Here is a 26,320-nt window from a genome sequence, read left to right on the forward strand (position 1 = left end):
GGATCCACGCTATAAAGGCAAATTACAAAACATCATGCCACAGGAGAACCTTGACCTAATATTGGCTAATAAACAAGCAACTCTGGTAAATCGGTTGCTTGAGGCATTCCCAGCACACAGCAGCAGTGATGGTTCTCACACGAGCCGTACGGGCCGGGGGCAGCTTGGCAGAGGTGTTCGTGGTGCACACAGCAGAAGTGGCGTTGGAGACAGGGGTTTCATGACAATGTTGTGGACTGATTTTTCAAATACCGCTCACACAACTGGTAATACTGCATCGATGGAAAGTGACAGGAGACAGCAGTTGTCAACTATGGTTACAAACTACTTTTCCTCCCATATTGATGTTCTCCCACACAGGTCATTCCCCTTTGACTATTGGGCCGCTAAACTGGACACCTGGCCTGAATTGGCCCAATATGCCTTACAGGAGCTCGCTTGCCCAGCTGCAAGTGTGCTATCGGAAAGAGTCTTCAGTGCAGCTGGATCAATCCTGACAGAAAAAAGGACCCGTCTGTCAACCCAAAATGTGGATGATCTAACCTTCATTAAAATGAACCATGCATGGGTTTCCAAGGATTTTGTCCCACCTTCCCCTGATGACACATAGGGTGACAGAAAAATGGCTTGCTTTGGTCCACCTCTTCCTGGGACTTCACCTATTTCACCTTTTGCATCAGCTGAATGTCCAACATCAACATATGCCACTTTCTAAAACTCCCTAACTGTGCTGCCTCCCCCCCATGGCCGGGGTCACCACCTAGCGCACGACACCGTGCGAGTGCCGTTGCCCTGGACAGGTGGGTAGGCCGACTCTTGGGCGCGGGCACTGGCACAGGGTCCCTCATAGTGCAATCAAGTGTCTCTGACGGTGGTGGTGCACACCCGCCGTCAGACACACCGCTGTACTATGAGGGGCCCAGTGCCAGTATCGACGCCCATGAGTGGGCCCCCCTTGCTTGGGCAGGGTACCAGCATTTGCAATCTTTACCTCTCCCTGCTCCTCCGCTGTGTAATCTGGGCCGTCAAATCCATACTGTGCCTGACACCGTCTGAGCCTGCCTCCTGATGTATAGACATATATTTTGAATGTGTACGCTATCCATACATGTTATCTGGGGATACGGTACCCTTTCTAACCTTTGTGCAATCATGTGCAATCCATTCTGGGCCTAACACCGTCTGAGCCTGCCTCCTGAGACATATATTTTGAATGTGTACGCTATCCATACATGTTATCCGGGGATACGGTACCCTTTCTAACCTTTGTGCAATCACGTGCAATCCATACTGGGCCTAACACCGTCTGAGCCTGCCTCCTGAGACATATATTTTGAATGTGTACGCTATCCATACATGTTATCCGGGGAAACGGTACCCTTTCTAACCTTTTTGCAATCACGTGCAATCCATACTGGGCCTAACACCGTCTGAGCCTGCCTCCTGATGTATAGACATATATTTTGAATGTGTACGCTATCCATACATGTTATCCGGGGAAACGGTACCCTTTCTAACCTTTGTGCAATCACGTGCAATCCATACTGGGCCTAACACCGTCTGAGCCTGCCTCCTGATGTATAGACATATATTTTGAATGTGTACGCTATCCATACATGTTATCCGGGGAAACGGTACCCTTTCTAACCTTTTTGCAATCACGTGCAATCCATACTGGGCCTAACACCGTCTGAGCCTGCCTCCTGATGTATAGACATATATTTTGAATGTGTACGCTATCCATACATGTTATCCGGGGAAACGGTACCCTTTCTAACCTTTGTGCAATCACGTGCAATCCATACTGGGCCTAACACCGTCTGAGCCTGCCTCCTGATGTATAGACATATATTTTGAATGTGTACGCTATCCATACATGTTATCTGGGGATACGGTACCCTTTCTAACCTTTGTGCAATCACGTGCAATCCATACTGGGCCTAACACCGTCTGAGCCTGCCTCCTGAGACATATATTTTGAATGTGTACGCTATCCATACATGTTATCCGGGGATACGGTACCCTTTCTAACCTTTGTGCAATCACGTGCAATCCATACTGGGCCTAACACCGTCTGAGCCTGCCTCCTGATGTATAGACATATATTTTGAATGTGTACGCTATCCATACATGTTATCCGGGGATACGGTACCCTTTCTAACCTTTGTGCAATCACGTGCAATCCATACTGGGCCTAACACCGTCTGAGCCTGCCTCCTGAGACATATATTTTGAATGTGTACGCTATCCATACATGTTATCCGGAGATACGGTACCCTTTCTCACCTTTGTGCAATCACATGTAATCCATACTGGGCGTGAGAACGGCTGGCGAGCTGTTAAGCAAGCTACAGCACCTGTGGTTTGCACACGTAAGTTTTTCATTTTTTCAGGAATGACGGTTAGGCCTAATTCCGGAACTGCGGTTGACCTGCACTTACTGGGAAATCATTGTTCGCGGGTAATAATTGTAATCAGTGATCCCCATCACTAACGTTGTTCAGCGGGTTATCTGCACCTGTAAGCGACAAACGCTGGCCTTTTCAGTGTAGCGCACATGCAGCCACGGACATGTAAGGGCATGACACACCAGTTATTGGCCAATCTCATGTGCCAGAGCCTCACGTGTCCCTCTAGTAAGCCGAACTTGGACCGCGGGGCATGACGGAGTCTCGTTCGTTAACGGAATTAAGCTTGCAATGTGTGCATCTGTTCTGTAGCTGGCATGGTTGAGGTTTCCCAGGTGGAGTCGAATTTAACTGTAGGCTCCACTCCTGGTGGTGCCCTTCTGGACATTCCTTTAAGGTTCAGCTTTGCAACCATACTGCCCACGTAAAACAAACACTTTGCCTTCATGAACGCTGTTTGGAGGGTCATGACTCGTGGGAATAACGCCGCCCAATCAGTTAACCTGCTAGAGAGATCCTTCGTTGCTCCCAAGCATGACATCACACTCCCTAGGAAGAAGGTAATGCCACTGTGGCGACCGTACTCCTGGGGGCGACACAAGTGCACTGATGCCCAGCCACTGCTCGATGAATCTGCTGGTACATTGACCCAGACCACTACATTCCCTTGGAAGCTACCCGGCCTGAATCTGACCCTGATGAAACTCAGGTTACCCTTCCCATATACAGTTCCATTTTACACGGTGACAAAGAGGAAGCTGCAGATGAAAGTGCAGGTTCGGCCCACCCGCCATCAGACACACCACCGTACTATCAGGGGCCCTGTGCCAGTGCCGTCGCCAACGAGTGGGCCCCCCCTGCTTGCCCAGGATCACAGCACTTGCAAAGTTGAAATACTGTGCAGTGAGATGGAAGATGGGGACGACGAGGAGTCCAGACAAGTACAGGGATTCCCTAGCGAGGAGACTTATTTGATTGTTTTCAATGTTGGGAAAGCAATTTTTGGGGAGCACTATACTCTGGAGAATGATAGATGGGGCCCACCATACACTGGAACATTCCAAAGGTGGACATCAGACACTGGAGCAGCATTTACAGGGCCCATTATACACTAGAGCATTAGAAATGGGGCCCATTATGTTTGGAGCATTATTTGGGCCCATAAGACAGTGGAGCTTCATCCATGGGGACCAACATATACTGTAGCATTATGTGGAGCTCATCATATACTGTTTCAAACATTATATGGGACCAATGATTCTGTATGGAGAAATAGATGGGCCTCGTCATGAGATGTAAAAAGTGAGGTATTTTTCATTGTACTATACCGCTATTTCTCTGCCGTATCGGAGCATGATGAGTTGTGGTATGTGTTAAAGGGGCGCTCTTTCGCCCAGGGCACATGAAAACCTGCAGCCAGCCCTCCCCCCCACAACTTTAGCCAAATAACCCCCATTTTTCAGTGTGTAACTTGTATTATGAAGTTAATTAAGGTTGACAAGCTTAAGTAAGAAGAATTGATGCTTTTGGCATTCAAATGGGCACTGTAGGTGTGTTTCCTGTCCTCCTCTCACTGCCGACTTTTATTCCCCATTGACTTACATTGGGTTTCGTGTTTCGGGACGACCCCGACCTTTCCCTATAATCGGACGATCTTGCTCGACCCGACTTTTGGAAAAGTCGGGTTTCACGAAACGAAACGCGACCCTAAAAAACCAAAAGTCGCTCAACTCTAGTAATGATCAAAATAACAAAAGAATGCAGTGCTTGCAGACCTTAAATAATGCTAAAAATACAAGTTCCTAATCATTTAGGAACAACAATACTAATGTTTTAACTCAGGAAGAGTTCAGAAATCAATATTTTGTGGAATAACATTGATTTTTAATCACAGCTTTCAAGCATCTTAGCATGCTTTCACACTGCTTTTAGATGACCTTATACTACTCCTGGTACAAAAATTTAAGCAGTTCTTCTTTGTTTGATGGCTTGTGACTATCCATCTTCCTTTTGATTACATTCCAGAGGTTTTCAGTGGGGTTCAGGTCTGGAGATTGAGTTGGCCATAACATAGATTTGATGTGGTGGTCCTTCAACCACACATTGATTGATCTAGCTGTTTTATATGGCGCATTGTCCTGCTGGAAAAAACAGTCCTCAGAGTTGGGGAACATTGTTTGAGCAGAAGGAATCAACTGTTTTTATATGATAACCTTGTATGCGGCTTGATTCATACGTCCTTCGCAAACATTAACCTGCCCAATTCCAGCCTTGCTGAAGCATCCCTAGATCATCACCAATCCTCCACCAAATTTCACAGTGGGTGCAAGACACTGTGGCTTGCATGCCTCTCTAGGACTCCGTCTAACCATTAGATGACAAGGTGTTGAGCAAAGCTGAAAATTAGACTAATCAGAGAAGATTACCTTACTCCAGTCCTCTATGGTCCAATTCTTAAGATCTTTGGCAAACTTCTGCCCGGCTCTCCTTTGCTTCTCATTGATGAAAGGCTTTTTTCTAGCTTTAATGACTTGAACCCTGCCTCTAGGATCCTGTTACGAATTGTTCTTGCCGTGCACTTCACTCCAGCTGCCATTTGCCATTCCTTTTGTAGGTCACTTGATGTCATCCTGCGGTTGCTGAATGACATTCGAATAAGATGACAGTCATCCCTGTCAGTGGAGAGTTGTCTTTGCCATCTTCCAGTCTGTAGCTTTGTTGTCCCCAATGTCTGTTGCTTGACCCTGTTGTAATGGTCTGCCATCTTAGAAATTTTAAGGATGGAGGCACCATGGCACTCACTGTATCTCTCTGCTAGTAAAGCCAGAATTGAGCCCTTCTTTTCCTCACTCAAGACTTTTCTTTTCAACTCCTTTGGCATGGTTAAAAGTGATTATTTCATTCCTATTATTTTTGGGATACTACTAGCACTTGTTTTGCCATCCAGCTTGTCCTATTGCAAGAGGATTGTGAACACCACAGCAGGGTTTTTTATACTTGTTTAAAAGATTTGGTTCAGGTGATTACCTAATCAGAAGCACATTAAGTAGAATAAGGTGTACTCTGGTTGGAATTCAACTGACACAGGAATGGAAAGGCTGTCAGACATGTAGAGAAGATGATTTCTATAAAACTGTACAGTGGTCTCTTAATTTTTGCCAGAGCTGTATATTATTCATTTATTGTATATGGTCCATATTAAATAAATTTACTTACAATTTACTTATAATATGGACAGAATGTTACTTTGCTTTTCATTCTAGTGCATAAATTAATGATAAAGCTGAGAAAGGATATATTAAAGGAACATTAATGAAAACTGTCATGGTAACTTTCTATTATTTGTGTCTGGTATTTCAGCTCTTCTAAATTCAGGAATAAGCTGCAATATCAAACACAGTCCATAGACAACATCTAAAAATATATCTCTTGGTACAAAAGATATATTTTTTAATGAAGCGCTCCCATTAAAATTTTCATCTTCTAAATATATTGCAGTCATTATATTATATAGCAATGTATTCTTGCAATTGCTCATTTTGCCTTTCTTCCCAGTTAATTCTTCTCTTTTTCATTAAGGCCATGATATCACATGATCAAAAACTGACTAACTGAATCCTTCTAAACTCTATGTAGAAACAGGATGTCAATTTTACCTGCAAGAGTCAGTACTAGAACTACACACTTCAAAGTCCCTGGCAGGGGGAGAGAAGCAGAGCAGCTCGTTCAGGAGTAGAAGAGGTGAATAACTCATGCAGAGAAAAGAGACTTCTGGTTTCTACATAGAACTTAGAAGGATTCAGCTAGTCAGTTTTTGATCATGTGATATCTTAGACTTAATAGAAAAGAGAAGAATTAGCTTGGTAGAAAGGCAAAATGAGCTGCTGTAAGTACACAGTGCCACAGTGCCTTGCGAAAGTATTCGGCTCCCTGGAACTTTTTATCCTTTTCCCAAATATCATGCTTCAAACATAAAGATACCAAATGTAAATTTTTGGTGAAGAATCAACAAGTGGGACACAATTGTGAAGCTGAATGAAATTTTTTGGTTATTTTAAATTTTTGTGGAAATTCAAAAACTGAAAAGTGGGGCATGCAATATTTTTTGGCCACTTTACTTTTAGTGCAGCAAACTCACTCCAGAAGTTCATTGTTGATCTCTGAATGATCCAATGTTGTCCTAAATGACTAATGATGATAAATATAATCCACCTGTGTGTAATCAAGTTTCCGTGTAAATGCACCTGCTCTGTGATAGTCTCAGGGTTCTGTTTGAAGCACAGAGAGCATCATGAAGACCAAGGAATACAACAGGCAGATCCATGATACTGTTGTGGAGAAGTTTAAAGCAGGATTTGGATGCAAAATGATTTCCAAAACTTTAAACATCCCAAGGAGCACTGTGCAAGCGATCATATTGAAATGGAAGGAGTATCATGCCACTGCAAATCTACAAAGACCCGGCCATCCCTCTAAACTTTCATCTCAAACAAGAAGAAAACTGATCAGAGATGCAGCCAAGAGGCCCATGACCACTCTGGATGAACTGCAGAGATCTACATCTGAGGTGGGACAGTCTGTCCATAGGACAACAATCAGTCATACACTGCACAAATCTGGCCTTTATGGAAGAGTGGCAAGAAAGCCATTTCTCAAAGATATCCATAAAAAGTGTAATTTAAAGTTTGAAACAAGCCACCTGGGAGACACAGCAAACATGTGGAAGAAGGTGCTCTGGTCAGATGAAACCAAAATCGAACTTTTTGGCAACAATGCCAAACGATATGTTTGGCATAAAGGCAACACAGCACATCACCCTGAACACCCCATCCCTACTGTCAAACATGGTGGTGGCAGAATTAAGGTTTGGGGCTGCTTTTCTTCAGCAGGGACAGGGAAGATGGTTAAAATTGATGGGAAGATGGATGGCGCCAGATACAGGACCATTCTTGAAGAAAACCTGTTGGAGTCTGCAAAAGACCTGGGACTGGGATGGAGATTTGTCTTCCAACAAGACAATGATCTCAAACATAAAGCAAAATCTACAATGGAATGGTTCACAAATAAACATATCCAGGTGTTAGAATGGCCAAGTGTTATGAATGAGTCACCGAGGAGGAAAAACAAAAACAAACTAAGCCACAGAAAACCAGAGAGGTTGGAACTAAGCAGATTGCAGACCCCTGATCCTATCCACACAACTAGCAGTAGCCGTGGAGCGTACCTACGATGATCCTAGATGCCTCGTCACAGCCGGAGAGCTAAATAAGCCTAAAGCAAGAAAAGGGGAAATCTAAACTGCCCCAGAGCAGTCCCAAAAGCAATAGACAGCCCGCAAACATGTATTGTCGGTGAGACAAGATGAAAACACAAACACAGATAGAAAAATAGGCTGAGCAAATGATGGGGCCCACACTAACTAGAAAGGACAGGAAAGTAAAGATGCTGTCTGCAATCATGCACAAAACCCTGCCAAAAATGTCCAACACTTTCTGATAACAAAAACCCTGAAGTCGCTAGACTTCAATTCCCTATATCAGCACTCTGGTATATTCTGAAGACAGAGCAAAAAGAGACCAATCTGATCAGGGACAAATAGCAAACTGGCATAAACAGAGACATAAGAAGGAAATTCAGCACAGCCCCAGTAGGGGCTGACTGACCACAAAAACAGAGTAAACCAGACCAAATCTCATATGAAAAAATAGCAGAGCACACTTAGCTTGAGAAGGCAGGAACAGAACTGGAAACCAGAACCTCAGGGCAGGAAAAAATCACCAGCACAAAATTAGGGAGTCAGCTGTCTTAAATCCAGTCATAGACTCCTGATGTCCACTCACAGTCCTCCTCCTCAGGTGGCAGGTCTCTGCCATTTAGATCAGTTTCATTACCTACTGTCACCACTAGAGGGAGCCCGGATGGAGAACTCACAACTCCTCTGTCAACACAGCCAGCTCCACCACCCTCACCAGAAGCCAGAAAATGAGTTCACAACAGCCAAGTCAAAGTCCAGACCTGAATCCAATCGAGAATCTGTGGAAAGAGCTGAAAACTGCTGTTCACAAACAATCTCCATCAAACCTGTTAGGCGTCAGATTCCTGACACTGCACAGCGGGAATCTAGAGCCAGACAGACATCCAGCGGTCTCCCATTATCCTCCGACCGCCCCGAGTGCTGCTCAGCAATCACGGCGAGCCAGGCATGCTGCTCAGACTTGCTCTGACAGTCTGGATGTTGCTGCCACATCTGGTGCAGCAATGGTAGCGCAACCTGTTCTGCAGGGAACCGCTCCAGAGGCTAAGTCCTCGTGCCATGCTACCGGGCATGCCCGCAAGGTGACCTCTCACTGGAGAGCAGGGGTCACATGCTCAGGTCCTGCGTCAGAACTGATTGGTCCTTTCCAGGGTACTGGAAGGTCCCGTAAGCGCAAGGCTAGAAAAAGTGTAACATATTATGCTGTGTATGTATGGTAATGGATGCATGGACTGGTGACTGACTTATTATGAAACCCCTTCCCTTGGATACTACAAATGGTGACTGTGTGTTGGGTTAGTCAGCTCCAGATTGTGGCAAGCTACACACCACAGTGCTTTCCACGCCTACACTAGCGTCCGTCGGTGCCCGGTTCTCGGCGCCGACGCTTGCGGCTATAGTTGCCGCTGCGCTGCATTAACAGCAGCTATTGGTGTTCGCAGCTGCGACACCACACGCCGGCTCCTGTGACGTTAACAGGGCCAGCGTCTTTACATTTATTTCTGCCAAGCGACTCTGTGTCTGAACAGAGCCGCTCCTAGCGTTCGGGTGACGTTAACCTGTGCGCACTAAGTCACCTTCTGGTGCATCTGCCATTACCCAGCAGCGGTCTTACCATCTACTGCACGGTGGACCCCGGGCGGCGAACGCACCTCCTATTATTTTATATCTGGTGCATTCCGCCGACCATAACAAAACCTCCCTGAGCTCCAGCTCTTTGCCAAAGAAGACTGGGCAAGAATTTCAGTCACTCGATGTACAAAACTGATAGAGACATACACCAAGTGACTTGCAGCTGTAATCGCAGCAAAAGGTGATGCAACAAATTATTAAGTTAAAGGGGCCAAATAACATTGCATGCCCCACTTTTCAGTTTTCATATTTCCACAAAAATTTAAAATAACCAATAGATTTCATTCAACTTCACAAATGTGTTTCACTTGTTGTTGATTCTTCACCAAAAATTTACATTTGGTATCTTTATGTTTGAAGCATGATATGTGGGAAAAAATGTTGAAAAGTTCCAGGGAGCCGAATACTTTCGCGAGGCACTGTATATAATATGATGATTACAATATAATAAAAGTGTTGTTGGGAGAGCTTCTTTAATCCTAGATAACTCCTTTAATAAAAATCTTACTATTCTAAATGTTATTACATTAAAAAAGGGCAAAAAACTTGCATTAAACATTGAGCTCTGGATATGAGCTTATCGTAGGGATTACAAGAAGCACGTACTGTAGTAGCACATTTGCATTAAACATACTTGAATACATGTGAATGGAACACTAAAGATCAGTTGCAAATTCTGAGCGTTCAACAAAGTTTAGCATTCAAGCTTGCAGCAGATTTTAATTTTTGCCATAGATTTCCCCATTTGCTGATCTCTTGGGGGCTACTGGCTCTTTGCAGAAATCTAGAACTTATAAAGGGTCTTACAGGCAGTGGTACCTAGGATAAGGTATGCATATTAGCTTTTCTCTAGAAACACGAAAACTGCCCTTTTAGTACTACCTATAGGTGCACACCATGTTAGCTATTAAAGTGTCCTGAAACATGCCTATGGATATCAGCCATGTCAGAAAAAAACTATCTGTAGACAGCTGCTTCATAGATATCACTTTTCATGAGTTAGACTATGTACCCACGTAAGCAGAAAATTCCTGACTAAAAACCAGACTCCTTCCCAGGAAAAATGGGTTTTTTGCACGTTTTTTCCGGAGCATCCACATTTTCATAGGATATAGTTGGAAATACATTTTTTACTGTAAAATTAATGAACATGCTGCGTTTTTTGCCGCAATGTGTTTTTTTTTGCAGAAAAAAGCGCATCATGTGCACAAAAATTGCAGAATGCATTATATGAATGGGATGCTTAACCCCTTTACCCCCAAGGGTGGTTTGCACGGTCATGACCGGGCCAATTTTTACAATTCTGACCACTGTCCCTTTATGAGGTAATGACTCTGAAGCGCTTCCATGGATCCTGGTGATTCTGACTTTGTTTTCTCGTGACATATTGTACTTCATGTTAGTGGTAAAATTTAATTCAAATAACTTGCGTTTATTTGTGAAAAAATGGAAATTTGGCAAAAATTTTGAAAATTTCTCAATTTTCCAAATTTGAATTTTTATGCCCTTAAATCACAGAGATATACCACACAAAAAACTTAATAAGTAACATTTCCCACATGTTTACTTTACATCAGCACAATTTTGGAACCAAATTTTTTTTTTGTTAGGAAGTTATAAGGGTTAAAAGTTAACCAGCGATTTCTCATTTTTGCAACACAATTTTATTTTTACGGACCACATCACATTTGAAGTCACTTTGAGGGGTCTATATGATAGAATATCCCCAAAAGTGACACCATTCTAAAAACTGCACCCCTCAAGGTGCTCAAAACCACATTCAAGAAGTTTATTAACCCTTCAGGTGCTTCACAGGAATTTTTTGAATGTTTAAAAATTTAACTTTTTTTCACAAAAAAAATTACTTCAGGTCCAATTTTTTTTATTTTACCAAGGGTAACAAGAGAAATTAGACTGCAAAAGTTATTGTGCAATTTGTCCTGAGTACGCTGATACCTGATATATGGGGGGAACCACTGTTTCGGCACATGGCAGAGCTAAGAAGAGAAGGAGCGCCGTTTTACTTTTTCAAAGCAAAATTGGCTGGAATTCAGATCGGACGCCATGTCACGTTTGGAGAGCCCCTGATGTACGTTTGGAAACTCCCCACAAGTGACCCCATTTTGGAAACTAGACCACCCAAGGAACTTATCTAGATATGTGGTAAGATCTTTGAACTCACAAGTGCTTCACAGAAGTTTATAACGTACAGCCGTACAATTAAAAAATCATATTTTTTCCACAAAAATGATCTTTTCACCCTCAATTTTTATTTTTCCAAGGGTAAGGCCGGTTTCACATTAGCGCTTTTTAAGCGCACGCACGGCCGGGGGTAGCTCCGCCCCCGAGCCGGCTCTCTGCCCGCTTTGACCTGCGCTGCGCACTTTTGACGGTGCGCCGTGCGCGCCAAAATCCGAAAAGTTTGATTTTGGCGCACACGGTGCACCGTCAAAAGTGCGCAGCGCAGGTCAAAGCGCAACTAGCGCACGGCCTGCGCACGATCTGCGCACCCTATGCTAAAGATAGGGTGCGCCGATCGCAGGCGCCGCTGTCCGCTAGTAGGCGGCGCTACGAGCAAGGGGCGGGCACGCCGGGCAGAGAGCCGGCTCGGGTGCGGAGCTACCCCCGGCCGTGCGTGCGCTTAAAAAGCGCTAATGTGAAACCGGCCTAACAGGATCCCAAAAGTTATTGTGTAATTTGTCCTGAGTGCACTGATACCCCATATGTGGGTGTAAACGACTATTTGGGCGCATGGCAGAGCTCGGAAGGAAGCAGCGCCATTTGACTTTTTTGGCTGGAATTGAGATCGGACACCATGTCGCGTTTGGAAAGCCCCTGATGTACCAAAACAGTGGAAACCCCTACAAATGACACCATTTTGGAAACTAGACCCCCAAAGAACTTATCTAGATGTGTGGTGAGAACTTTGAACCCCCAAGGGCTTCACAGAAGTTTATAACGTACAGTCGTACTATTAAAAAAATCACATTTTTTCCACAAAAATGATCTTTTCACCCTCAATTTTTATTTTTCCAAGGGTAATAGGACCCCAAAAGTTATTATGCAATTTGTCCTGAGTGCACTGATAACCCATATGTGGGGATAAACCACTATTTGGGCGCATGGCAGAGCTCAGAAGCGAAGCAGTGCCATTTGACTTTTTTGGCTGGAATTGGGATTGGACGCCATGCCACATTTGGAAAGCCCCTGATGTGCCTAAACAATGGAAATCCCCCATAAATGACACCATTTGGAAACTAGACCCCCTAAGGAACTTATCTAGATGTGTGGTGAGCACTTTGAACCCCCCAGTGCTTCATAGAAGCTTATAACGCCCAGGCATGAAAATAAAAAAATCATATTTTTTCCACAAACATGATCTTTTAGTCCCCAATTTTTTTATTTTCCCAAGGGTAACAGGAGAAATTGGACCCCAAAAGTTGTTGTCCATTTTGTCCTGAGTACCCTGATACCCCATATGTGGGAGAAAACTACTGTATGGGCACACGTCGGGGCTCGGAAGGGAAGTAGTGCCGTTTTGGAAAGCAGACTTTGATGGAATGGTCTGCTTGTGTCATGTTGCCTTTGGAGAGCTCCTGATGTACCTAAACAGTGAAAACCCCCACAAGTGACCCCATTTTGGAAACTAGATCCCCTAAGGAACTTATCTAGATGTGTGGTGAGAACTTTGAACCCCCCAGTGCTTCATAGAAGCTTATAACACCCGGGCGTGAAAATAAAAAAATCATATTTTTTCACAAACATAATATTTTAGTCCCCAATTTTTTTATTTTCCCAAGGGTAACAGGAGAAATTGAACCCCAAAAGTTGTTGTCCAATTTGTCCTGAGTACCCTGATACCTGATATGTGGGAGAAAACTACTGTATGGGCACACATCGGGGCTCGGAAGGGAAGTAGTGACGTTTTGGAATGCAGACTTTGATGGAATGGTTTGCGGGTGTCATGTCACGTTTGGAGAGCCTCTGATGTGCCTAAACTGTTGAAACTCCCCACAAGTGACCCTATTTTGGAAACTAGATCCCCCCAAGGAACTTATCTAGATGTGTGTTGCAGCACTTTGAACCTCCCAGTGCTTCACAGAAGTTTATAACGTCCGGGTGTGAAAATAAAAAAATCATATTTTTTTCCACAAAAATGATATTTTAGCCCTCCATTTTTTATTTTCCTAAGGGTAACAACAGAAATTGGACCCCAAAAGTTGTTTTGCAATTTGTCCTAAGTAGGCTGATACCCTATATGTGGGGGTAAACCACTGTTTGGGCGCATGGCAGAGGTTGGAAGGGAAGGATCACTATTTGACTTTTTCAATGCAGAATTGGCTGGAATTGAGATCAGATGCCATGTTGCGTTTGAAGAGCACCTGATGTGTCCAAACAGTGGAAACCCCCCAATTCTAACTCCAACCTTAACCCCAACACACCCCTAGCCCTAACCCTAACCCTAGCCCTAACCCTAATGGGAAAATGGAAATAAATACATTTTTTTAATTTTATTATTTTTCCCTAACTAAGGGGGTGATAAAGGGGAGTTTGATTTACTACTTATGGCAGGTTTTTGTTTTTGGCAGTTGTCACACGCTAAAAGATGCTTTTTATTGTAAAAATAGTTTTTGCATCATCACATTTGAGATCTATAATTTTTCTGTATTTTTACCCACAGAGTCATGTGAAGTCTTATTTTTTGCGTGACGAGTTGACATTTTTATTGGTACCATTTTCAGATGCGTGACATTTTTTGATCGCTTTTTATTCCGATTTTTGGGACGCAGAATGAACAAAAACCAGCATTCTAAGAATTTCTTTTAGGGGGTGCGTTTACACCGTTCCGTGTGCAGTAAAATTGATAAGGCGGTTTTATTCTTCGGTCAGTATGGTTACAACGATACCTCATTTATATCTTTTTTTATGTTTTGGCGCTTTTATGCAATGAAAACAATTTTATATAAAAAATAATTATTTTTGCATCGCTTTATTCTGCAAGCTATAACTTTTTTATTTTATCGCTGATAACGCTGTATGGCAGCTCGTTTTTTGTGGGACAAGATGACGTTTTCAGTGGTGCCATGGATATTATTATATGCGTCTTTTTTATTGCGCGTTATTGCACTTTTTGTTCAGCGGTATGATAATAAATCATCATTTTTTGCTTCATTTTTTATTTTATTTTTTAAGGGGTTCGCTAAAGGGGTTAACTAATGGGAAAGTTTTATAGGGCGGGTCGTTATGGACGCGGCAATACCAAATATGTGTACTTTTATTGTTTTTTTTATTTCCAAAAAATGAATTTATTAGGGAATTTTTTTTATTATTTATTTAATGATTTGTTTTAAATTATTTTTACACTTTTTTAATTTTTTTTTTAACTTTATTACATTGTCCTAGGGGGGACATAGCTGTCATGTGTAGATCGCTGATCTGTCACATCACAGATCACTGTGACAGATCAGCAATCTGTCACAGGCATAGAAACAGACTTCCTCATGCCTGCGCTTTGCAGGCACTGAGGAAGTCAGCTCCCTGCAGGCCCCCGAAGGTCCCTGTCGCCATCTTGGATCCGGGGACCTGCAGGGAAGGAGGCCCCTGCAGCAGTGCTGCACATTGTGCTGCTGTGGGGGGCTGTGATAATCAGCTGACATCCGGCCGCGATCAGCTGCGCTCCCCCGGGTCACATGGACGGGATAGTACATCTGATGTCAGAAAGGGGTTAATGTATGCATTTTTTTAAGCGTTTTTGCATGGAAAAAACGCTTAAAAAATGGGAAAAAAGCTTATGTGGGCACACAGCCTAAATCCCAGAGTACTGGCTGGTTGGATGAGATCATGATGCCTTTTATCAGGCTCTCAGACTGCACAGGTCCTTCTTCCACATATAGGTGGCACTAGAGAGACCCTTTCAGACTTTTTACGGGGAGATAAATTGCATAGCCATTGCTGCGGATCTGTTTTAGTTTGTGTTGAGATCTATGCAGTGATCTTTCTATTATTTTGCTTCAATCATGTTTTCTTTATAGTACTGTATACATATGCTTAGTAATTAGTTAACAGCTTGTTGTTCCTTTCCAAGTAGAGGAAGGTAGATTATTGCAAGAGTCATAATAAGGACAAGCAGATGAATAATTGAGCCTTGGAAAGATATTACTTGTGCCAATTCTGTTGTATTAATAGACAACAAGGAAAAGGAAAGGAATGCATTCACCTAATGTGTAGATGGATGTAAATTTACAGATTACCATAGAATAACACGAGTAATTATAGATATTTCTATTTTTTTCTTAAATGTATAATTCTGCACTTTCATCTAACTTTTGTTGTTATTGCTGGAGGCCACGAATGTTTTCGACTTAAACTCTGCCTGTAGCAGGAGGTATCTCTTAGCATGTCACTTTGAAGGTCAAGAGGCATCCCCTCGTCACAACAAAATGACACTGGCACAGTTCTGTCATCTGCCTTACAAAAACTTGTCTTTTGCAATTTACAGCTTTGAAAATGAAAATACCTTTTGTACTGGCAAATATCATTTTAGGAAGAATAATTAGTTTTAATTAGAGGCCATTAAATGGTTTACAGCAGCTGCGAGTAACCGCCCCCCTTTGATGAAATAACGGAAGCCATGCTGCCGGGGGTAATCAGCCTGCAGCTGTGAACCCAATGAAAAGAAGACTTTTTCATCAACATAACGCATTTTTTATTTGCTTGTATTTTTAAACTTACTTCAAGTAGATCGCTTTTGGCTGACTCATTGGCATAAAACGGTAATGTATTTATGTATTCTACCCTATGCCTTCAGTTTAGAGGTTACATGATGTACTGTAAATTGCTACAGAAATCTGGCTTTCTTCCTGTACAGTTCTCCGAGAGGTTTTCAGGTCAAACAAGGAAACGGCAATATGCAAGTTTAATCAGTTTCATTTGAGCAAAAAAGCAATTTACTGTACAACAAACTGAAGTTCAACGTAAAGTACATCACTTCTTAAGCATTTGTGAAGGAATTTACCATATGGTCAAACAGAATCAAATTAAAGCTTTTCTATATATCTGCGGTTAACGTTTGGTTTACTATATTAGTCAAAAATACATTTAATTAACAGGACAATAGTATTGTCATCAATTTAACAAATAGAAGATTTTCTTGATTAAAATATTTCCAAAACTTTTATTCCATATCGTTAAAGTTGGCACTTACAATAAATCCAAGAGTGATGTAGTTTCCTACGGGTTTCAGACTAAAAACAGATCCTTAATCAATTCATTATTAAATGCTATTTTTAGTCTGAAATGCGTAGGGAAATACATCACGCTTGGATTTATTGTTGGTGCCAATTTTAACTATATAGAATAAAAGTTTTTGGCTGGAAAATATTTTATTTGTTATGCAGTCTTTGGCCATAAGGGGCAGGAATGGCATTTCATTGCTGAGAATTATTGAAAACCTCAAATAAGGTGAGCTGGACTACACATGTTTGCATTCGTCATCAATTTATCAATCATTTGTTAGTCTTCAATGCAGTTTTGTACAAATATTTTATTTATATTCATATATATATAATTCCTTTTACTATTATTATTAGTAGTAGTAAAGGGAATCTGTTTTTGCCACCTAATCTGAGAGCAGCATGATGTAGAGACAGAGTCACTGATTCCAGCAATGTATCACTCTCTGGGCTGCTTAGTGCAGTTTTAATAAAATCATTGTTTTTTCAGCGGGAGATTATCATTAGACGACTAGTAAACCTGTTGCAAGCATATTCATGATCTTTGCATAACCCCGCCTCCATCAATGATTCTCAGCTCCAGTGATGTGGGCGGGGTTATACAGAGATCAACATTTAGATCATTGCTAAATCTGCAGCAGAGAAAAGTGTGATTTTATCAAAATGATAGCAAGGAGCCCAGTTAGTGATATATCAATGGAATCAGGGTCTCGGTCTCTACATTATGCTATTCTCAGATGGGGTGGGAAACACCTGGTGATAGATTTCCTTTAAGATTGAAGTTCAGCAAATTTTTCTCTATATTCTGATCTCTACATGTTTTAAAACTTATCCTTCTAGCTGGGGATATAGACTTTAACCCACTGTACGCCTTTATACTATGTCTAAGTATAATATCCCATCAATCATTAAGCAGTTTTGATAAGTTGCATTATCAAATATCTATGTATATCATTAGAACTTACACAACATACATGCTTTGCAGTAGTTGCAACATTATTGAAAATTAAGGTTTAAAACATCCAATCTCTTAAAGGGCTTTCCCAGGAATAAAACAAAATAAAAGAAACTATTTGGTTGTCCTTGTAATGAGTTCCTAAGACATTCTGTTGCTTTTACTTACATTTTCTATTTTCCTTTCAGCCACATGCAGCCATCCTCATGGTTTATTATTTACAAAATGGACTTCCTGCCAATTTTTCCTGTGTGCCTTTTGAGTACATTTTCCAAAAGGCAGAGTAGTACCTTCCCATAGCACCCTCATTTTCACCCTCAGTGCCTGCCCACTCTGCCCACTCTACCCATTTTGAGACTTTCATACAGTCTCAAGATGGATATATCACTTCCCTAAGTATCTTCCTTATATTCATTCCATTTTATGTATTGAGCACTATCCTGACTCTCCTGCAGTCAATAAGGGTGCATTCACACTGCATTTGTGGGTCTTGTAGGGGCATAGGTCCAATTCCCCTGCAAAACTAGGTTGGAACGTATGGACCAATGGGGCCATAGACTGTAGGTTTTTGTACTCATTCACTACTGTTGTCTTCCTTAGATATCCAGGCCTTTTTCAGTTCCTAAGTTCACTAGTGTGCTCTTTTTTTGCAGAAAGTACCAAACTGTTGTTTTGGCTTATTCCCAGCATTTCTGCTATCTCTCTGATTGATTTCATTTTTTCAGCCTAATGATCTGTTTCTCTACCATTTAGAGCTCCTTTGAATGCATGTTGTGTGTTCACAGCAATAGCTTCTCAATGCAAATGAGTTGTCCAGTGCTGCAAATGTTATAAAGTAGCAAAGAAAAAACAATATTTCTTCAATTCATTTCTACCATCATTGGTAGTCTGTAAACCACAGATCAAGGAAAGTTCCAGAGTATTTGCACTGAATCAGTCATGAAGGAAGGAGGCTAATAGTGTTTTTTTCTGATAGTTTATACATTTTTGTCTCATTTTTTTAAAAAAACAGACAACTCTTAAGTGCTTTACTAATTGACCTTTAACCCATGTTGCTTGATATTGATTTGGCTTGTTATCTCTTTGTAATGACTTTCATTGTATTCAATCTTAAGCTTAGCACATGAGTTAATAATCATTGCCTTGACTTTATGGTTCCATTTGCCCTAATGAAAATAAAGGCTCTACTATTAGTTAAATGAAATGGCGGCCAAGAGATTAATAAGGACCATCCAGTTTAACTTTATTATAATAAAGCATGTAAGTTGGGTCGTTTTCCTAACTGCAAATATTCTGAAAATGTTTACTAAAAAGATCTATTGATGATAAAATTAAGATATGTTCAAAGAGTATTTCTGAAACAACATAATCTTCAAAGATGATTGAAGATAATAAACTTGGGCTATTGCTGATTGCTGCCCAAGGCATTAAAAGCAAATAAGCCAATTATAATTACATTGAACACTTCTATATTTGCAGATGTCAAAGCTTCTTTTTGAGCCACTTTAATTTATTATTTAGTGGGGAAAAATAAAGTTGTTACCCTAAGTCGGTTCTGGAGTTTAAGAAGTAATTACTGAGCAATCATTAGTCAAGTAGATAAACCTTAGAAGCTGACATTAGTGAATTGTCCTTCTAGACAGGAAGCTATTCTGATGAATTTTTTAGGAGGTAAAAAATAAGACTGTTACTTTAACAGTAATTGAATCGCCTATAGCAAGTAAATAACTGTTTTCCAGAAATAACCTGCAAGATATAGCTGAACAACTTTATAAAATGCCCATCACCTCAAGATGCTGAGGTCATGATAAACAGAGATCCATGCCATGGATTTTACTGTACAAGACTCATATTTGGTCATAATTTAGTACAGCCTGACAGCAAACATACCATTGGTATTAATGCTTATGTGCACTGTAGTTTTCAATATGATGCTTTAAACAATCCAGGTATCCATGATTCTAGGCATATACCTTCCTAGAAAGAACTATAAGGCCTCATTCAGATGCAAGTTTTACATGTACGTGCTGTCACCATGTTTTCACAGAACATTTACCCAATATAAAACCTAGCAAAATGAGCATATATCTTATAGTAAGTAAATACAGGGTGAGCTATTTATATGAATACACCCAAATAAAATCGGAATGGTTGGTGATATCAACTTCTTGTTTGTGGCACGTTAGTATATGGGAGGGGAAACTTTTCAAGATGGGTGGTGACCATGGCAGCCATTTTGAAGTCGGCCATTTTGGATCCAACTTTATTTTTTCCAATGGGAAAAGGGTCATGTGACAGATCAAACTTATTGAGAATTTCACAAGAAAAACAATGGTGTGCTTGGTTTTAATGTAACTTTATTTTTTCATGAGTTATTTGCAAGTTTCTCTTTGTTTACAGCCATTGACATGTCGTAGAGGTTAACACGTGAGGAGCGGATAGAATTTGTCTTGATGTCTGGTGAATGCAGTACCCGGGTCATTGCAGAAGATTTCAATGCAAGACACCCTACGCAAGAAAACTGTCACCATTCCCATTTTAGTTAGGTGTATCCATATAAATGGCCCACCAATAAAAGTTTGCCTCATCACTGAACATAATGTTCTTTGTAAACTGAGGGTCCTGTTCCAATTTTTATTTTGCCCATTCTGCAAATTCAGCGCGCTATCTGGCATCAGTCGAACTTCACTTCAGTGGATATTAGCTACTCACAAATGGCACCCTTACAAAAGCCAGCTGCTGCAGCATTTCAACGAGGATCACCCAGATTGGCATGCTGAATTTGCAGAATGGGCAAAGCAAAAACTGGAACAGGACCCTGAGTTTACACAGAACATTATGTTCAGTGATGAGGTAAACTTTTTTGGGTGGGCCATTTATATGGATACATCTAAATCAAATGAGAATGGTGATAGTTTTCTTGGGTAGGGTGTCTTGCATTGAAATCTGCTGCAATGACGCAGGTACTGCGTTCACCAGATATCAACACAATTCTATCCGCTCCTCACGTGTTAACCTCTGCGACATGTCAATGGATGTAAACAAAGAGAAAAATGTAAATAACTCATGAAAGAATAAAGTTATGTTAAAAACAAGCACACCTTTTTTATGAAATTCTCAATAAGTTTGATGTGTCACATGACCCTCTTCCCACTGAAAAAAATAAAGTTGGATCCAAAATGGCCACCATGATCACCACCCATCTTGAAAAGTTTTCCCCCTCCCATATACTAATGTGCCACAAACAAAAAGCTGATATCACCAACCATTCCCATTTTATTTTGGAGTATCCATATACATGGCCCACCCTGTAAATAAAAAGTAATAGAACATGTAAATAACATAGGGTACTTCCTTAACACTCTTTTGAGCAAAATAAAATCTCACCTTAACAAGGTGTACCCAATTGGTACGGTCCCTAACTCTTGCAGTTCACCACAACATGTATCAGTAGGCATAAAAATAAATGGGGCCAGAACAGGATCCAGATCCAACTATTCAGACACCTGCCCAACTCTGCCCCCATCTATTTTGATGTTTGCTAACACATAGTGAGGTGATCTACAAGATTTAGGGCCCGTCCCGATTAGCTACACCTTGTTAAGGTGGGATAAATTTTATTATTTTTTTGTTAAACCTCATGTTAACTAATTACTTATTTACTTACTACAGGGTATTTCCTCATTTTAATTTTATCTTTGATTCTGCCTGCTAAATGACCGCAGTGTGAATGTACACCTACATTGCACTTATACCAACATATATTCCAACTCATTTCATTTGGTTTCACTTTAGTTTTTGTACTTTGTACAAACAGATGCGCGGCTTCCACTTTTGGGCTGAGCATTTTGTTTATATAGCTTTCCACAGGCAGGTGTCTGAACAGTCATGTGTGGGTCCTGCTCTGTCCCCATCTATTTTGATGTCTGCTGACATATAGTGAGGTGAGCTACAAAAGTTAGGGACCATCCCAATTGGGTACACCTTGTCTTACTGGGATAACTTTTATACTTTTGACCAAAATAGGTTTAATTAAGTACCCTATGTTATTTAAGTATTGTTATTATTGAAATTTACTTGACTTACTGTAGGGCATATGCTCATTTTGTTTTTATTTTAGGTTCTTTCTGTTAAATGGCCATAGAGTGAATTACTCCAGTTGACAGCTCGATTTAAATCCTTCCTCGATATAGTGCATATCAAAGTGCCAACATACAGTATATTCAAGCTCATTTCTTTGTTTTCATGTACCATTACAGCCTATGTTATAGCCTATATTATAGCCTAAGAGGCTGCTAACATGTTCATATTTTTGCAGACTGTGTGTTTACAACAAAATCATGGCAATATGTACAGTTGTGGCCAAAAGTATTGACACCCCTGCAATTCTGTCAGATAATACTCAGTTTCTTCCTGAAAATGATTACATACACAAATTCTTTGGTATTATTATCTTCATTTAATTTGTCTTCAATGAAAAAACACAAAAGAGAATGAATCAAAAGCAAAACATTGATCATTTCACACAAAACTCCAAAAATGGGCCAGACAAAAGTATTGGCACCCTCAGCCTAATACTTGGTTGCACAACCTTTAGCCAAAATAACTGCAACCAACCGCTTCCGTTAACCATCAATGAGTTTCTTACAATGCTCTGCTGGAATTTTAGACCATTCTTCTTTGGCAAACTACTCCAGGTCCCTGATATTTGAAGGGTGCCTTCTCCAAACTGCCATTTTTAGATCTCTCCACAGGTGTTCTATGGGATTCAGGTCTTGACTCATTGCTGGCCACCTTAGAAGTCTCCAGTGCTTTCTTTCAAACCATTTTCTAGTGCTTTTTGAAGTGTGTTTTGGGTCATTGTACTGCTGGAAGACCCATGACCTCTGAGGGAGACCCAGCTTTCTCACACTGGGCCCTACGTTATGCTGCAAAATTTGTTGATAGTCTTCAGACTTCATATGCCATGCACACGGTCAAGCAGTCCAGTGCCAGAGGCAGCAAAGCAACCCCAAAACATCAGGGAACCTCCGCCATGATTGACTGTAGGGACCGTGTTCTTTTCTTTGAATGCCTCTTTTTTTCTCCTGTAAACTCTATGTTGATGCGTTTGCCCAAAAAGCTCTACTTTTGTCTCATCTGACCAGAGAACGTTCTTCCAAAACGTTTTAGGCTTTTTCAGGTAAGTTTTGGCAAATTCCAGCCTGGCTTTTTTATGTCTCAGGGTAAGAAGTGGGGTCTTCCTGGGTCTCCTACCATACAGACACTGTTGTACCCTGGGACTGCAGGGTAGCTTGAACTTGTCTGGATGTTAGTCGAGGTCCTTTATCCAACATCCGCACAATCTTGCGTTGAAATCTCTTGTCAATTTTTCTTTTCCGTCCACATCTAGGGAGGTTAGCCATAGTGCCATGGGCTTTAAACTTCTTGATGACACTGCGCGCGGTAGACACAGGAACATTCTGGTCTTTGGAGATGGACTTGTAGCCTTGAGATTGCTCATGCTTCCTCACAATTTGGTTTCTCAAGTCCTCAGACAGTTCTTTGGTCTTCTTTCTTTTCTCCATGCTCAATGTGGTACACACAAGGACACAGGACAGAGGTTGAGTCAACTTTAATCCATGTCAACTGGCTGCAAGTGTGATTTAGTTATTGCCAACACCTGTTAGGTGCCACAGGTAAGTTACAGGTGCTGTTAATTACACAAATTAGAGAAGCATCACTTGATTTTTCGAACAGTGCCAATACTTTTGTCCACCCTCTTTTTTATGTTTGGTGTGGAATTATATCCAATTTGGCTTTAGGACAATTCTTTTTGTGTTTTCTCATTTAAGACAAATTAAATGAAGATAATAATACCAAAGAATTTGTGTTTGCAATCATTTTCAGAAAGACACTGAGTATTATCTGACAGAATTGCAGGGGTGTCAATACTTTTGGCCACAACTGTACATTTATGATATGAGCTATGGATAAAAATAACCTACAGTATGCAAGTCTATGAAAATCACCGGTAACACAAAGATTTCATCCATGCGCGATCCAAGTGCTGTCCATTTTTAATATTATAATATTAGGCAAAGCTTTATAATTTATTTCTTATAATGCGAGAAAATCACTGATGAAACACTTATGATAAAAACGCACACCTATCAAATGCTGATGAAAATTTGATCCAAACACTGATATGACTTATGTGAAAAATAAACAGACTTATGAATGGGGCCTAATAAATTTCAAAATCTGAATGAACCTGCCAAGAATTACTCCAGTTGACAGCTCGATTTAAATCCTTCCTCGATATAGTGCATATCAAATTGCATCTGTGTCTCTTATCTAAACTGCAAAATTCAATGCCTTAAGGGGACTTTACACATAGCGATATCGCTAGCAATATCGCTAAAGCGCCACCGATTTTGTGATGCAGCAGCGATATTGCTAGCGATATCGCTATGTGTGATACTTACCTCCGACTGGCTCCCCCGCTGTCTGTCGGTGATCGCGCGAGATTGTGCAGCTCCATTTCTCGTCGGGCGCTTCCTGCTGGCGCCGACGAGCGGGGCGTGGACGCGGGCGGGAGGACGTCATGATCGCGCATCTGAAAGGTAAGTAATGACTGCTGCTGCGTCGCTACATCGCTGTGAGATCTGCCTGTGTGGCAGCTCACTAGCGACCATTTAGCGATGCAAGAGCGATCCTGACCGGGTCATATCGTGGTCGGGATCGCTTGTGCATTGCTAAATGTAAAGGGGCCTTTACAAGTATCTTCACTGAGCGAAAAACAGCAAACATTTAACAAATGTTTCATCACGCTTCACAGGTTCACAATTTATGAATGTTTCTTAACTCTTCACCTCTAATCTAAAATCTAGCACTATTCTCTTCATTTGCAATAATAAAAATACAACTTGAATATACTTTGATATTTCAGTATTTGAGGTTATATATCAATAGATTGTTATCACATCCATATAAAGTTGCCTATGAAATATATTTGATATTGCGCATTCATTTATAAAAAATATTGACATCTAAAACTTACCTTTATCCAACGCTGATTAGCCTCTTTGAGGCCAACCTCTATTTTTTGCTTTTCTTCTGGAGCTATTGTAGTACTTTCTATTGCTGTCCCTCCGGTTTCATTCAATTGTTTCAAAACTTCTTTTCGTGGTAGAAGTTCTTCTACCTTCACCTGAGAAGAAAAACACAATAAATGTACTTTAAATCATATATACTGAGCACTCAAAGGTATGCAAAGCGTTCAACTAATCATTCTGCCGATACATCAAGACCGGCAACTAAAGGACAAATAATTTCATTTTTAGATTAATCACAGAGAAATACAGACGCAGCATCACAACAGTTCTGGTCACTGCTTTTGGCCATTTCTTTACAGAACCATGTGGTTAGTAGGTAATGCAAGAGCTTATACAGTATGTCACCTTTCTTCATCTTCAATTGAATGTAGGAACACGTCTTTTCAACTCTTGGCAAGGCTTTTTGTCACATTTGTACCGGAGATGAAACTGACTGATCACCACATGGCTACGGACGAGCTCACACTTCATTCACAATGATCAGACCACAAAACACATTTCAAATGGTCTTATTAAAGCATGGTAGAAACACCTGTGTCTTTTTTAGTCTGAATTCCTTTTAGTTGGGTATTTTAAAGGTTCAATCGATCAAATAAAAATATAACTTTTATACTGTGGTAGTTTCAATTAATTGTCTTACAGGGTTAAACATTCATGTCTGAGGAAGGGAAATCTGTCTCTATATATGCTGTAATGCCAATAAGTGAAGTCAGAGGTTTGGCCCCAGAATTTGTGCAGTGAAAACATCAATGATTTCCTCTGTGCGGATAATGATGTATAGAAATACTGCAGCAACTATGTTTCCCGTGTAAACATATCTTGACATGGGGATACCTTTTTATACAATAGTACAAATGAGCGACTGTCCTGAAATTAGTTTTGGACAGATTCACTCAAATCGCCAAGCAAATTTGATTTGGTCTGAATAAAATGTAATCAGAATCAAAGGTGCTCTAAAATATCATTTATCATGTACCGAGGTCTCTCCTGAATGCAAAGCATAATAAATGAAGGTGAAGGAAGGAGTTAAAAAATAGTCCACATGAAAATAGAGGTATCCAAAACTCAAAACTTTATACAGTCATAATAAAATCCATCAAAACATGGTGCACAAACACACCATCAGTGGGTTTCCGATGCACAGTGTTTCCTAAGACATGGACGCATTATGTATCGGGCTTGCATTGGCAGTGTGTCTGTATACCCTGTTTTGATGGATTTATTTTATAACTAATTTCTAAATAAAGTTTTTATTCTAGAGCCTGGGATATCTCACTTTTCACTTGAATTTCTGACAGCTCATGGCTATAGCGCTTTTTCTGTACACCAGGAGAAAACAAATTATTTTACAGGAAGCTTATAAAATTCTACTTGCATTTGATAAATATAAAATATATGTTAGAACAACACCCCCCAAGTCATCCATTGCTCCCTTTTGACTTCTTTCTTTGGATTTTCTGATGCTGATTAGGCATCACATTGTCATGTTAGGCATCACATTGTCATGTTAGGCCTAGTCACATCCAGAAGTTCTGAACACTGAAGACCCATGTGACCATGTTTTGGAAAATTTGAAATCAAATCAATCTATATATATATATATAAATAAAACTCAAAATCTGTAGTAGCCCGCTCTCTCCCCCCTTCATGAGATTGGGGGCCTCTGAAGTTAGGCCCTATACATATAATTGGGAAAGAATTAGCCCTTTCTTAAGGATAAGCTGCTGTACCCCTCCAAGATG

The 26,320-nt window shown here is 40.8% G+C and overlaps 1 protein-coding gene across 8 annotated transcripts in view; it reads right to left on the minus strand.

Moving 5' to 3' along the window:
* Nucleotides 1-26,320, minus strand: part of DMD (dystrophin) — a 3,834,938-nt gene that overhangs the window by 1,528,650 nt on the left and 2,279,968 nt on the right. For all 8 annotated transcript variants that reach the window (XM_073550686.1, XM_073550687.1, XM_073550688.1 and 5 more), the window contains one exon: nt 24,524-24,673. In XM_073550686.1, coding sequence (XP_073406787.1) covers nt 24,524-24,673 — 150 coding nt within the window. The remainder of the gene's footprint in view (nt 1-24,523; nt 24,674-26,320) is intronic.

Source organism: Dendrobates tinctorius, unplaced genomic scaffold, assembly GCF_039654945.1.
Source record: "Dendrobates tinctorius isolate UK_male_01 unplaced genomic scaffold, ASM3965494v1 ptg000166l, whole genome shotgun sequence".
Lineage (NCBI taxonomy): Eukaryota > Metazoa > Chordata > Amphibia > Anura > Dendrobatidae > Dendrobates > Dendrobates tinctorius.